The sequence below is a fragment of the Vulpes vulpes genome, chromosome X, assembly GCF_048418805.1.
Source record: "Vulpes vulpes isolate BD-2025 chromosome X, VulVul3, whole genome shotgun sequence".
NCBI classification, from domain to species: Eukaryota; Metazoa; Chordata; class Mammalia; order Carnivora; family Canidae; genus Vulpes; species Vulpes vulpes.
In genome coordinates this window covers 4,341,292-4,356,789 of record NC_132796.1, presented here as the reverse complement: position 1 = coordinate 4,356,789, position 15,498 = coordinate 4,341,292, and the positions used below count along the sequence as shown (strand labels likewise).

The following is a 15,498-nucleotide window of genomic DNA, read 5'->3' as shown; positions in this document are numbered from 1 at the left end:
GGCTGTGCATGATTATCTATTTATCAATCTATTAGCTATCATGTGTCTCATTTACCTCATCTATCCATTCATCCATTACCCATTCATCCAACTACCCATCATCCATTCATCCATCCACCATCCATCCATCTACCCATCACACATCCATGCAGCCGTCATCCATGCATCCATCATCCACCCATCATCCATCTACTCATTATTCATCCAGTCAACCACTCATTATTCATCCATTCCTCATGCATGTAACCATGATCCATTCATCCATCCATCCACCCATTATCCATCCATCCACCTACTATCCATTATCATCCATCCATCCACCATCTATTCATCCAACCATCATCCACCCTCCCACCCATTATCCATTCACCATCTACCTGTCCATCCAATCATCCATCCATCCACCCATTATCCATCTGTTATCCATCCATCCACCATCTGTGCATCCCACCATTAATAATCCATCCATCCATCCATCCATCCATCCATCCATCCATCCATCATCCATGCATCACCCATTTCATCTATTTACCTATCCATACGTGGCTCCATCAGCTATGTTATCTACCTTTCCATTTATTCATACATCCATCAGTCCATCCATCTGTCATTATCATCTATCAATCTCATCTATTTACCTGTCCAGACACACACACACACACACACACACACACACACACACATACACACACTCAAATAGCCCAGATAGGTGCATTGTGTTTTAATTTACAATTGAAATTATTTCTTCATTATGTGAAATTGCGCAAACTGTATCAGTGATGCCATCCTTAAAAAGCCAGTCATCATGCCCTCCCCCACTCACCCTGCCCAGGCCCTCGACTCCCACTCCTCAGCTGCCCTTACCTATCAGACCTGTTGAATAGCCTTGATTCTTGAGAAGCTTGGCAAAGGTAATCTCACTGGTTGGAAGTCCTCCAGAAGAGGCGGAGAAGATAAACACTCCTATGAAGGACTGAGAGGCCATTCCTGAAACAGGAGAAATGAACCATTGAAAGAGGGGGTCAGGGATGCCCCTAGGAGGACAAGAACCATGGCTATGGAGCCTGGGGGTTACCTGATCGGATGGGGTACCGGCCTGTCATGAAGGCTGCCCTACTTGGTGTGCACAGGGGCGACGCCGCCAGGTGCTGTGTGAGCTTCACTCCTTCTGCAGCCAACCGGTCAATATTGGGAGTTCTAGAACGGAAGACTCATGTCATTCATGATGACCTTGAAACATGCAGCTTCCACTGTGGCTTTTTACAGTGCATCACTTCTCAGCAATCTAGGGAAAGTTCCAGAAGTGTGGGTGATGCAGAACAAGCCATCCCGGTTGCTCTGGCAATGGACTTGCCAATCCTGTCAAGGAGTCATTCTACACTTGCTGGGCATTCAGAAATGAACCTTTTTCAGTTCTGGGCCATGCTGAGCTTTCATTCCACATCCTCCACTGGGAATGCAGCCCCTGCCTCTTTACCAGCCTGGCTACCTTCTATTCTTCAGGTCCTGGCAGAGACAGGATTCTCGTGAGCCTCCTAGGGCCATCCTTGTCCTGTGAGGGGGCCTGGCCCGTGTGTAGGACACAGATCCTATCACAGAAGCTTCCTCACTACAAAGGGACAGCACGGCCAACTGCCCTCTTACATGGATGTACAGAGACAGGAGCATGCATCTTATTCTCGTGGCCCACAGTCTCATGCTCCTGTGCCCACACAGAGAGCCCTTGGTGATGCAGAGCTTGAAGGTGAAGGTCATTTCATCGCATTGCTCAATCTGCTCCCCCATCCATGAATTCAGTGTATGCACGTTACAGCCCACCTTTCCACTGTGCTTCTGCCTCCCATTGCAAGGTTTAGAAGGTTTAGAAGACGGAATCTGCATATCTGACTTAAACTTCATCATACCTAGACTGTGCACTGAGACATCTATTTGGGGAGATGAGCTTATAAAATATAATGTGTTGGGCAGCCCAGGTGGCTCAGCGTTTGGCGCCGCCTTTGGCCCAGGGCGTGATCCTGGAGTCCTGGTATTGAGTCCCACGTCAGGCTCCCTGCATGGAGCCTGCTTCTCCCTCTGCCTGTGTCTCTGCCATTCTCTCTCTCTCTCTCTCTCTCTGTGTCTCATGAATAAGTAAATAAAATCTTAAAAAAATAAAATAGAATGTGAAAATATGTAATTCATAAAGAACTGGAATCCAATATGGAAAACGACAGATGTAGGATACGCTGTGACATAGATTCTATATTGTGATTGTAGACACTTTTTCTTTCCTTTTGAGATCTGTTAGACATAGAACATTAAGGCTTGATTGTAATTCTTTGATTAAAACCCCTGACTGGGTAAGGTTATCTGTTAGCTCAGTGAAGTTCAGGAATACACATAATATTAAAAATCATATGATGTTTGTCTTTCTCTGACTTATTTCACGTAGCATAATGCCATCCATCTAGTTCCATCCACGTCATTGCAGATGGCAAGATTCTGCTCTTTTTGATGGCTGATTAATAGTCCCTTATGGGATTTAAGAGATGAAAAAATAGATGAACATAAAGGAAGGGAAGGAAAAATAAAATAAGATGAAAGCGAGGAGACAAACCTTAAGAGACTCTTAACTCTAGGAAACCAATAAGGCTGCTAGAGGGGAGGTGGGTGGGGGGTAGGGTAACTGGGTGATGGGCATTAGGGAGGGCATGTGATGTGACAAGCACTGGGTATTATGTGCGATTGATGAATCACTAAACTCTATCTCTGAAGCTAATAATACATGGTAAGTTACTCAGTTGACTTTAAATGACAATAAATAACAGTAATCTAAAAATAAAGTGAAAAAAAATGAGCTAAATTTAAGAAATGAGTAGACATTATGACTCTGATAAGAAAAACTAAATTAAAAAAAAAGGAAAAGAAAAACTAAATTACCAGCAATAGAGGTATGACAAGTGTCCAAAAGTAACATCTACATGTTATACAAAATGAGGCCAAACGTGGGGCAGAAAACACACGTGGTCAACTGAAATCTCATCCGTGTCCATGTGTTTAAGCTCTAACACATGTCGTAGGTAAGCACACACTTCACAAATGACAAGCAGCACGTGATGCAAAGGTTCAGAGGTGGAACTGACACACATCTGGATGCCAGGTTCTCCCCAAAAGAACCACTTAATGCCTAATTTTTGTTTGCTCTGACACAAAGCTACGAAACACTCTTCCAAGGTGCACTGTTGTGTTGAAAAGGAGACGAGGAGCCAGAGTGACGGCATGAAAGCCAATCAGCATCCCTCAGCCCTTAAGGTGTGTCCATCCCTCCCCCTGCTTCACGTAGTTATTACTATTCATAGATCTTATGAGAAACTTCTACTAAAAGCCAGTGATCTCTTTCCCACCTCATGTGATTCAGTTTGTACCGATCGTTGGTAAGAGGAAGCTGAGAAGCACAATATGTCATCGTCTCCTCATGATTATTAAGAGAAAATGCAGCGTTGATGCTAATATGCTGTTACGCAAGGACCTACTCTCCTTCAATCACGGGCCCTTACGAGACGTCTGACGTGAACCCAGGGTTAGGCAGAGGGGCTGAGAAACAGAAGGTCCTCCTCCGTCCCTAAGTCTGGTTCCCACTGTGCTTCTGCCATCACCAGCGCCCGTGGCCCCTGAGAGGTTCTGTGATCACCCAAGCTGACGGTGGCTCAAGTAGCGGGGCCCACTGCAGTGCAGCTGGTACCAAACACAGGAGAGCTGCGGCCACAGGCAGAGCCAAGTGAGGATGCAGGAGACACGGCACAGTCGGCTCGGTAGGAAAGGGTCACCCTGACGATCTTTCTAGTGGTCCCTCTGGGTTTACACTGTTCAATGAGATCGAATCCCACCCGCCTTCCTGACGCCAGTCGGTCTGTATCCACGTAAAGTCCCAGGTGGACACGAGCGCTGTGAAGGGTTCGGACACCCGTCGGCGTTCTGTGCGTTCACGTCACCCGTGGCCGGGGCCTGCAAGGGGGGCCCCGGTGTTCACGCAGCAACTGCGTCACCGCACCTGAGCGTCGTGTTCCCGTAGCACCCGGGGTCTCCGATGCCGAGGTCGTCGGCCATCAGCAGGACAAAGTTGGGCCTGGGGGCCGCGTGGCCCTGGGCCTCGCACAGCAACAACAGGAGCAGCAGACGGAGCCGCATCTTCCTGCAGAGGGAAGCACACAGAGGGCAGTGAGGGGCGCCCGGGGCGCTGCAGCAGCCCCTTTGCTGGGACCTTCTTCCACCCCGTGTGCCCCGGCAACGCGAGCTCCGCATCCACGCAGACACATCGCCCAGCCGAGAACTTGGGCAGCGCTGCCACTTACAGGGGCCTTTGCAGCCCCACACCCGTGGGTGCCACTCAGCGGGTGCTGCAGACGGCAGGCCCCGAGTGGCGTCCTGGCCCGGCTTCAGCTGCTTCCTGCCACTGGAGTGGGTGCACGTGTGTGTGTGCGTGTGCAGTGCACCCCCATCCCTGCTCCTCGGGAGCCCCCGCGCCCCCACTCCCCTGGCCTGCCCCATGCACCCATGACCTGGGTGACCCACGCCTCCCCGTGCTCGCCCACCTGTGCTCTCCCCTGCGGCATCCTCCCGCCCGACAGCCAGCACTGCCGCCCCCCCACCCCCGCAGGACAACCAGGCCGGGCCGGTCGCTCGCTCACCCCTAACGTGCCCTGCCTGCCCTCGTGGCGGCTGCTCCCCCCTGCCTGCGGGGACCAGGGCACGTGTGCGCAGTCACGGCTCGGCGCCAGCCACGGAGCCTGGGGTGCAAGGCACGACCTGCCGCGCCGCACCATGGCCCGTGACCCCGTCTCCGCCTCGGGCCTCGGCCACACAGTGGGCGTGATGAGCAGCCGCCAGTCGCGGCCTAGGGGGTAGCCGGGAGGACACCAGGCCCCCGGCCGAGGCCGGATGCGGCCCCAGCTCGCTCACGGGGAACCTGCAGCAAAACGCAGGAAGCTGAACTCGCAGCCGCGGAAGTAACACCGGCTCGGGCCGGGATCGGGGAGATGTTGGTCCCAGGGTACAGGCTTCCGGTTAGACGACGAACACGTCCTGGGACTTGCGGGATGGCGCGGTCACGGCAGCTAACGACACTGTACGGAACTCGTGCTCCAGGCTCCACCGCTAGATCCTGAGCACTGTCTCCGCTCACCAAAAAATGGGCAACGATACGTGAGTTGATGACGCTAATGAGCTGCACTGTGACAGTCACTGCACAACGTATACCATGAAATCATCACGCGGCCACCTTAGATACAGACGATTGTATTTGTCAGTTATACCTCAATGAAGCTGGGGGGTAGGTGGGGAGAAACATCGTCCTGCCTCCCCTCAAGGGAACGAAAAGGCAAAAGCCTCCGAAATGATAAAGTGCGAGACACACAACCCTTGTTAGGAGGGCTTTAGTCTATCTACCTACACCTTTACAACCACAAGCAATTCACTGGCGGTTCCCGCAAATCCATGCCAATTCTACACACTTATCCGGGCAAAACCCGGATCATAGACATCGTGAGAGCCTGGGGATGGTTTCACGGTTGAATGAGCCACAGCACACCCCCGCATGCCCCCGGCTGGCCAAACGTGGGAATCCACAAGCACGGCGCCCACTCCAGCAAGCAATGGAGGGGCAAACGTGCCTTCTGCAGGTGTCGTGAGGTGAGGTGGAGAAACCCGGGACCGTGAATTCAGCCTCCCTGTTGGCTTGGCACTTTCTCATGTAAAATGGGGACAATCATACTAACAATACGCTGTAGGTATCACGGAGGAGATAAATTATACATTTAGCACTATGAATGCATAAAGGACTCATCACTAGGGGCCAGCAGTTGGTGGTGGTGTCATCGTGACTTTGTGTAGACCTTAATAAGGACAGCAACACAGTTTCAAGCAAACTGTGGCAGCCGACTACATGCTGGCCCCAGGCACACCCCTTTGGTATTCCCATCTTGTATCATCCCCTCCCCTTGGGCACAGCTGAGCCTCACAACCCGGTTCTCATGAACAGAATGTGGAAAACATGTGGCAGGTGATGTCTGTGGTTAGGCTGCAAACACAAAGTCTGGCCAGCAGACTCGTCCTCCTGCTGGATTTTAAGGAAGTGAGATTCTATGCCGGAGAGAACCCGTCTGCCCCTGTGACGGGGAACTGAGCAAGACTTGCAGGCAACAGGCAGCAAGGACACGAGCCCCTCATGCTGACGGCCTACAAGAAACAGAATCCTGCCCACCGCCAGCTGAGTCAGCTTGGGAGTGGAGCCTTCAGATGAGACCACTGCCCTGGCCGGCACCTTGATTGCAACGCACCAGCTACATTGTGCCAGATTCCTGACCCACCGACACTCTGAGATAACAAATGCATGTTGCTTTGAGCTGCTAAGTTTTGCACTCGCCTGTTACACAGAAGCAAAGAACTAAAACAAAGTCCAAGAGCTTCCGATAGGAAGTTCCGTTGCATTAATAAGGGCCTGCAGAGACGTTCCATGGCAAGAGCTCAGAGGTCATGCTCAACTTATTTTAAGAACATGCTTCATTAGCAGTGAGGTGTCAGAATTTATGTAAGCCGTTTAAAGACACATTGCTCAGCTCAGCAAACGATGCGAAAAATGAATTTTTGTTTTACGATCGAAAATTGAAAACACCAGGAATGGAAAATGTACTTATGGTAGGCCAGAGGGATACGGTTCACTTAGAGATTAAATGAAGCAAAATCTAGGCTCCCTGTGACTCTTAGTAAAGCTTCACCCCAAATCTAGCTATTCTGAGAATTACTTTGCCTACCCTGCTTTTAACATACACAAAAACCATAATTTGTTTCTTTTTTTTTCAAATGAACTTTGTCTCATTGTCTGTTCACTTTTATTCTCAATGTGCAGAAGGAAAATATATAAAGCCACAATGCAGAGAAGCACTCAGGTGGTAGCTTTCCCTCCTTGTCCTTTTTCCTGTGCTTCTTTTGCAAATGGCTGAAGGCACAGCATTCCTATGTGCGAGTGCCACTGTTTCTATGTTTTCTTTGTTTTTCCATGCAACACTCTCACTACGAGTTGGAGAAAAGGGCTCAGAGGTGGGAAGCACAAGCCAGGCCACTGGGGACAGGACGGGCAGGCAGTGAAGAATTTAATCCGGGGATGATGTGCATCCTCCATCGTTCTGCTGCTCCATGGAGGATGCATGTGGCAGAGGCCGGAGGGAATGTGCGCACAGTGGCTGTGACGCCACAGAGATGCTGGTACCCACACTAGGTGGGGGCAGGCGGGACAGAACAGGATTGATCTGAGATGCAATTAATACAACCAGGTAATTAACTGGATGTGACGACTCAGACAGCGTGAGAGTGGTCAATGAGATTTCAACCTTGCTCTCCATTGAACTTTGCAGAGAACAATGAAGACGCAAAATGTCCGGGGCCTAGATTATATCTGCTGCATGCCGGGATGTGGCCACCATAAGGATCCTTTGTACATGTGTTGTACATGTGTCCTCCATTGGAAAAAATCCATACCGATTTTCCGTGCATTTTGCTGAGAGGTTTAGTTCAGGTGCAGACCTTTTTGTTTTTTTTTTTTAATTAAAATTAAACCCAATAGGATCAAAGCCCTTTAATAATTATTAATATCTACAGAGTATGAATTTCTGAATCTCAGAATGGGTTTGGTTGGCTCAATGTGACATTATATCATTAATGGTACCTCCAAAATGTGCCCGTGGTACCTATCGTTAGGCGTCACGTGAGAAAGTAAAAAATGTTAGAAAATGTCCGTTTGCTAATAGTCATTTAAAATGTCACTGCATATAAATTATTATTGTCTGAAATAATCAGACCTGTTTTTCCTCCACACGCAGGGGCGTTTATAAAGATGTTTTAAACTATTAAAACACAGTTAGTTGATAAAAGTACTTAACAAATAAATGAAAGTGCTCTACTCTAACATATGAGCATGGCACATTAACTTCTGAAAAACTGTATAATTTCCCTCCTTAAAAATTAAATTATTTTTCTGAACAATCTTAATTTGGCAAAAAAGCAAGAGAACACTTTCATGAGGAAGTAGCTCTTCCTAAAACACAATTACGAAGGAGAGAGACAAAAGAACATTTTCGTAACTGGAGGTGTAATTACATTAAATTAGCTCATTAAAGAAAAATTAACACTGCGCTTACATAACAGAAACTTTACCATGGCAACAAAAACGTTCCTAATCTATTTGCTCAATGGGGAAAAAGGCACATGGAAAGTAGAGAAAACCCTAAATTACTAACCATAAATTTTTAGAAGACACGTGGTCTTACTCAAACTATATAGAAGAAATTTCTTGACCCATAAATTTGGTTAACAAAGTGTCACCTAAATAGATGTCCTGTTCTTAAACCATAGAAATTGTCTGACATGAAGACCGCAAAAACCTATCTGAATATCTGTTCAAAACAGGCGTTTCTATAGATTTAAATACCTGTTTACATTGTTTGTGATTTTTCTAGTGTGACATTGTGTGCCAAGCATACGTTAATAAAAAAAATAATAAATTGCTTGCAATTTTTCTAAAATAAATATTCATGTTTTACTTATTTAGCGAATCCCTATTTTTTATTGTCTATGCCACCGTAGACGGTGCTCGGGTCTTTGCATTTCTCAATACACTCAAGTATGCAGAGCACCATTAAGTTAATCACATTAATTTAACAGTATTAATCAAGAAAGCAATTTGAAAAAATTAAGTCTTACTGAGCCCCTTTCTTTACAATTGAAATCTTTAGAAAGTTTGGGGAGACATTCAGTTTGGAAAGCTGGAAGACCCCCGTGGTGCTCATGGACTCCCGTGTCTCCTTTGCCGGTACGGCCTACGCTCCGGAAGCCGAAGAGGAGGGTAGCACGCGATGAGTCCAAGCATGACGCTTCCCAAATTGCTGCTGACATTCCTTACCTGCCAACACGCGACTGAGCGGCTGGATGCTTGCACACGTCTGTCTACAGCTGTACAACACACGGGCTCCTACCATGACCAAGCTCCTGTAAGATTCATGTTCCCGTAAATATGGAGGAGACTAAGACTCCCTGGGACTGACTCTGTATTTTCTTTCAAGTTGATAAGACAGGGGTAGCCTCTGAAAGCATCGGCACAAAGCAAACTATCCCATGAAAACTGTAAAAAAAAAAAAAAAAAAAAAAAAAAAGCAAACCAGAGTCTAAGGAGCTTTCAACATTCCAGCACATTTGAGCTGCTGAAAGGCATTGCCCCCGTTGCTCAGGTAAATGCCCGGCTGCCTCACCCTGTGTTAGGTTCCCCGGCTAACACCGGACATTGGGAAATGCTAAGAGGCAGGTAGATGCTCTATGGCACTGACGGGACTCACTCTGTCATATTAGACCCCCCACTCCCGAAGCCCCGTCTAGGAGGTGGGGAATTTCTCAGGCAAAGGTAGCAGTGGTCCTGTAGTCTGCTCCAGACCCAACAAGGCCAGCCAGTGATGGGGCGCCCCTCCCCTGGAGTTCAGAGGACTATAAGCACAAACTCAACCCCAGCGGGAAAAGCAACGCCAAGACCACAAGGTTTCAGAATGAGACACGGTGGCCTCGGCAGGGGCAGGAGCGAATGGCCAAAGCAACAGGAACAACGCACACGCTTCGCTTTGTATCAGATCCTTAGCCTCCAGGTACCCGTGTTATAGAGACCACCATCCACTTCCAACTGCCCACCAGTGTGGCAGGCTCTGCGATGACTCCCAGTTTACAGATGGGGACAGTCAGCCTGACAGGTGACATTACGAGCTCAAAGGATGTGGCAAGAGACTGACAGGAACAGGGTCGACAGACCAGTACTGCTGGACCCCAAATCCATTCAAAGAGAAACGTGATGAGAAGGGCCTGGCCATGAGGTGCCACCCAGGGGCCAGTTGTAGATGGAAGGAGAATTCTATTCTACTTTATACATGGCTGGGCTGTTTGAATATTTTGAGTAATTATGTTTTTTTTTTTAAAAAAGATTTGATTTATTTACTTGAGAGAGAAAGAAGAAAAGTAAGAGAGAGCTCAGAGGGAGAAAGAGAAGCAGACTCCCCAGTGACCAGGGAGCCAGACGCAGGGGCTCCATCCCAGGACCCTGGGATCATGACCTGAACCGAAAGCAAACGCGTCACCCACTGAGCCAGCCAGGTGCCCCTGATTGTGCAATTTTTATTCTTTTTTTTTTAAATTATGTGATTTTTTTTTTTTTTTAAAACACAAAATCTAGAGAAAAGTTAACCAGCATTAACTGCACTTGTGGATTCCTGACTCTGGTCGTGGAATCCACCTTCACAGCTATTTGCAGGATACAAATCCGTGAACATCTACGCATTTGGAAACGACTGCATCAGGTGCATGCTATCAACATGTATGTTGCTATCTGGACCCCCACGTATAGGACATTTCATTAATGTACAACCCAAATGGACATTTTTATTCATCATACGGTCTCTCATTAAATTCTTAAATAACTTTGGGGTTAAATTCCTAAACGCATTTTTGGCATATCATATACGTGTATGTGCACAGCACGTGTGCTGTATCCTCTATATACACACATATGTATATATACATACATGGTCTGTGTATAAATATACACTATACACACACTCACACAACGACAAAAAGCGTGACAAAATATATACCTGTCTCTGGTGATAGATCCTCCACATCACATTCTATTAGTACATTGAAATGTCTACAGCATCAATGTCTTATAAAAGTCTCCATTCCAGTGTTACCTCAAGCGCTACAAGAGAAATTTTCATCGCTCCCGACTCATTATTTTCACTCTCGATGGCTGAATCTTTTGTTTCTGAATGTTTACACCTGATGGCTGGCTTTTAAGACAAAAGAGAATTATGCGCTCGCCCACGCTGCGCGCAGTAACTCGTAATTATCATAAGCAAACATTTTACTTATGGTATCACGGTCCCCAGAAAACATTTAATGCCACGGAGCTTTGATATAGTGTCATTTCGTGAAAAGTGTGTTCTGTAATGAGTGGACTGCCCTTAAGATAAGAGGTCATCTTAACGGCGAACTGCGTTCCTGTCCAAATTAAGGAACAAAGCGCGTTGTGAGACGGAGCTGCGCCATCAAGAACATGCAGCAGTCACAAAGGCAAATAACCCACGAGGAACGTCGCTGGCGGCACGGCATATCCTACACTTCGGAAGAGTAGTCTAAGAACAGCTGTTCTTCAGGGGCCTCGGAGCTCTGTAATTAAGACGTGCCTGCCATACGCCAAGCCGCCGGCAATGAAGCGTGATGACGCCTGTCACGACGGCGCACGCCACCACCAGGCTGGTGCGTTTCCACCTGGAAGACCTCTGGGTGACTTCACAAACGGGATACTCCTCTTGCCATTTCACTTGTAAGTGCTCCAGCGAGATGCCGGAGGTCCGTGATGTGGAAACCTTGCGCCTTGGCTGGGGCAGTGATGTCAACGATACTCAGGGTAAGGCAACTGTAGGGGACGCAGAAATCTGCTGCTCGGCCTTCTGATACTTCTCCGTGAGCTCCACACCTAAATGCTCTGTCATCATCCACTCGTGATCACGGCTCACCTGCTCATTTACGTAAAATGTACTGAATTTTAGGAACCAAAGGGGTCCTCAAAACTGCGGGCAAGATGAACATCCTACAACTTCGTCCCTGGCTTGTAGGGGTCACCACAGCTGGAGAGTTCTTGGTACCAGAGAGCAGTGAACAGAAGTGTCGTTAGGACTATGGTGGCAGGTGAGGGGGGGCACATTTAGGGGACCCGTTTATTGGCAATCGTGAATCACAGCAGGATTTTGTAATAAAAACATTAACTGAAACGGTCTTGGTCTCAATGATGCGTCCCCTTCTTGCACCGCAAAGAAATCAGATGTTGAAATCCTCACACACACACACACACACACACACATCGTAGGTGATGTTATCAGGAGGCAGGGCTTTGGGGAGAGGAGGCGATTTGCATCCTCATCAAGGAGGCTCCAGAGAGCCATGCGCCCTTGCCCCACGGGATGAGGGGATGTTGGTTGTCAGACTTGCTGACCCAGGACAGAAGCTCTGGGCGCATCCCAGTCTAACCTGCTGGCATGGTCTGGGGTTCGGCGCTCAAGCAGATAATAAAATGTAACCCTGGCCAACGAGGTCATTGCTGTCCACGGCGCTTTCTCGGAGACCCCATGGGAAGAGAGACAGAGCCTGGACCCACACAGACTGGGGACACCGGCGTGCTCCTGGATCCTCTGGCCAGGAAGCCTCCGACTCCTCCCACTTTGCTTTTCCAACCTCTATCATTTCTAATGTTCGGCATGAGCCATGACTCAAGATCACAAGCAAAAACGTGATCGTAGCTATTACGGATCGGGGCCGGGCATGACCACCTGAACCACAGAAGAAGACACAAGCTCCCAGTGCTCATGGCGTGCCGCTTTGCCTTCTCCAAAACCTCCTCCGCGTCTCAAGGTGGCTGACTCATATATGGGATAAAGTCCGGGGAGCATCGTTTGTGAGCACAGAGCACACATAAATGTTAGCAGTACATGAAGCGAGGGCCGGCCTTCCCGTGTCGTGGATCCTGCAGGTGGCACGTGGCTTTGGGGACCAGCTCACACACCCTTCTACTCCAGTGCCCCAAGAGCTCCTTGTTCACACCTGTTCCACCAGCTGCTGACTCTTGGGCTCTGAGTGTGAACCTGTTTTCCCAGAGTAGACCCTCAGGCCTCAGTATGCATCACCACGAATCTCTTGTGTGTCTTTTTGCCATCAGATCCTAAATACGCTGAAAGGGGACACCCCAGCGTGCAAATGTTGGCAGCCCATCTCTGTCCACTCAAGGAGGATGGAGACAGCTGAAAATGCTTACAGAGAAAAAAATAAGAAAAATATGAAAAAGGCAATCCACTTGTAGAGCTGGTTAAAATGCAAAAGTCGGGGAAGCTGGGTGGCTCAAGCAGTTAAGCATCCGACTCTTCATTTCGGCTCAGGTCATGACCTCGGGCTCACGGGTCATCTGGCTTCTCTCATTGAGCACAAAGTTTTCAAGGTTTCCGCATCAGCACTCTGCTCCTTCACACGGCGGGACACTGTTCCTTTGTAGGGTGGCATCACGTCTGGCTCAGCCGTTCATCTGCTGAGGGACATCTGTGTGGCTTCTACTTTGGGTGTACTTTTCTGACTAGTGTTGCCGTGAACATTCACGTACAGCGTCTTGTTTGGACGGGCCGTTTACAGGTCCTGGGGTGTGTTCCTAGGAGTGCAATGGCTCCGTCACTTGGGGATTCTGTGTTTCGCTCAGTGGCGAACTGCCAGATGGTCTTCCCCACCAGCTAGACCGTATGAGGTTCTCCATTAAAGTTGTAGTGGTGTCGTGCTTTTCTTTTTTAACGGTTTTATTTATTTGAGGGGGGGGGGACAAGCGGGGAGGGGTAGAGAAGCAGACTCCCATAGAGCAGGGAGCCCAACGTGGAGCCCAATCCCAGATTCTGAGATCATGACCTGAGCCGAAGCCAGATGCTTCACCGACTGAGCCACCCGGGTGCCCCAAAGTCAAAGCGGTTGTAAAAACCCATCAGACAGTGAAAGCCACATACACTAGAATCCAGAATGGGACGGCCCTTCCTACACAGGTGACCCTCGGTTGCTTGATGGGTAGACACAGCCTCTAAAACATCCGTAATAATGAGTAAGCACGCTAAAGGATTCATAAAAGAATTCAACCACGTCCACCGTCTTCCACCAAAAGCTCACACCGTGGTAGCGTTCGGATAAACAACATCTACAGGCTCCGTCAAGCCTTTCACAAGATTCAATGGATGCCATTCAAAATCGCCTTCAGCTGAAACGTCGGTCTTGATATAAATACATAAATAAATCCGATCTTCGGAATACAAAGTTCAGACACACACCGTGATGCAGAAGGGACGGCAAGCGTGCAGCAATTGTAAGCTGCAAGTCCTCCATTCAGGGCAGCGTCCTCTGCTCCCAGACGAGCAACACCGTGAAAGCCTTCGTACCCCTGGACACCTAAAGACGATAACTGTCTTTGGGTTCAACGCCATTTTGTACGAGACTCAAGATACCACGTGCAGCCCGGGGCACATGTCCCCCGTCTAGCAAATGTGTTGTGTCTGCTCAGACCCACCAGGTGAGGTCCACACTGAAGACCGTCTTCTCTACAGCAACACGCCCTTGGCCACGGTCTTCCCGTGTTGAGTGAGCTTACGCTGCAAGCTTATTTCCACTCTGGTGGAGGGGGATGACACGGGAAGCCAAGAAGATCCAAGCTCGAACACCAACATGATTCTCCTTGACAACAGGATACAAGTCTACGTAATTAATTAGCAAATACGACCACTTCCTGACTCCGTAGTGGTGTCCATGCAAACACAAACCAAGGACGCCCGATGCAGTCCCACAGCACGCTGACCTCATTAGGTAAATGTGCACAGACATACATTTACTCATCAGAGGGCCATGCTGCCTAACCGAGTCCTGTCATAAACAACCACATCTGGCCTGTAAGGAGAACAAGGTGGAGGTGGGAAGCCAGACCCGAGCTACCCGGCTAACACTAGGTGTCTTGGCCACAAGATTGCAGAATCAGTGTTTCTGCAGATGGTTTGTGTGCACCGAGGAAGCTACGTGGCGTTTGTCTGGTACCGTCCTGAGCCGGCTGGGAACGGGCCAGCTCTGTGCTCCTGTGACGTGATGCAACCAGACCTCTTCAGCCTCGGTAACACCAGCAGTGGCATGAAAAGTAACGCTAGCCAGGAATCTGGACATCGCACGTTGCGGGACCCCTGGGCGAAGAGCTATTGCAAAAGAGTGCTGGCCTGCAGAAGAGGCACGGCAGATGCGGAAGGTTCCCAGGACGTGCAGCACGGGTCCCTCCCGTTATCACTGGTACCAGTGATCTGTATGGCCGTGCCACGAGAACATGCATCCCACACGTAGAGGACAGCGTGCGCCTGGGAAGAGAAGGAAGTCTCAAGTCTCAGAAGGAGACTTGCTAGCGAAGCCTAACAAGACACAAACACCCGCAGGACCAAATCCACGGATGACACACAATGTGCTGAACGCGTCTCCTCGACGGCAGGAGGATGCCGATACCGGGCAGCTGTGGTCTCACTGCGTGCGAGTCACGGGAAGAAGATTGTAGCCCATGAAAACATAAGGGTCCGCGAGGGAAGCGACGAACGGACTCGGTCCCTAAGGCTAAAATCAACGCCCCTTTAGCGCACATCACATGAGGTGATGCATCCGAGACAGAGAAGAGGAGTCTCGGCCAACTCTGCACGCGTCGCACCATAGTCGAAATACCATTTTTCAGTCCGCATCTCTGCTATCGAAGAAGCAGACACAGGCTTATCGAGATGAGGGCAAATGACGGGCTCACGGGCACAGAAACGGTTCTGCAGGATGTTTCCACGGCTCAGGGATTGGTGACATTGCACCCGGCACACGGGAGGCAGTAGAAGCGCCTTTACG

At 49.1% G+C, this 15,498-nt stretch overlaps 1 protein-coding gene across 7 annotated transcripts in view; it reads right to left on the bottom strand.

Annotated features, from left to right (window-relative positions):
* Positions 1–15,498, bottom strand: part of STS (steroid sulfatase) — a 279,363-nt gene that overhangs the window by 204,105 nt on the left and 59,760 nt on the right. For all 7 annotated transcript variants that reach the window (XM_072743588.1, XM_072743587.1, XM_072743583.1 and 4 more), the window contains 3 exons: positions 4,031–4,171; positions 1,076–1,197; positions 865–987 (listed from right to left, as the gene is read on the bottom strand). In XM_072743588.1, the coding sequence (XP_072599689.1) occupies positions 865–987; positions 1,076–1,197; positions 4,031–4,171 (386 nt within the window). The remainder of the gene's footprint in view (positions 1–864; positions 988–1,075; positions 1,198–4,030; positions 4,172–15,498) is intronic.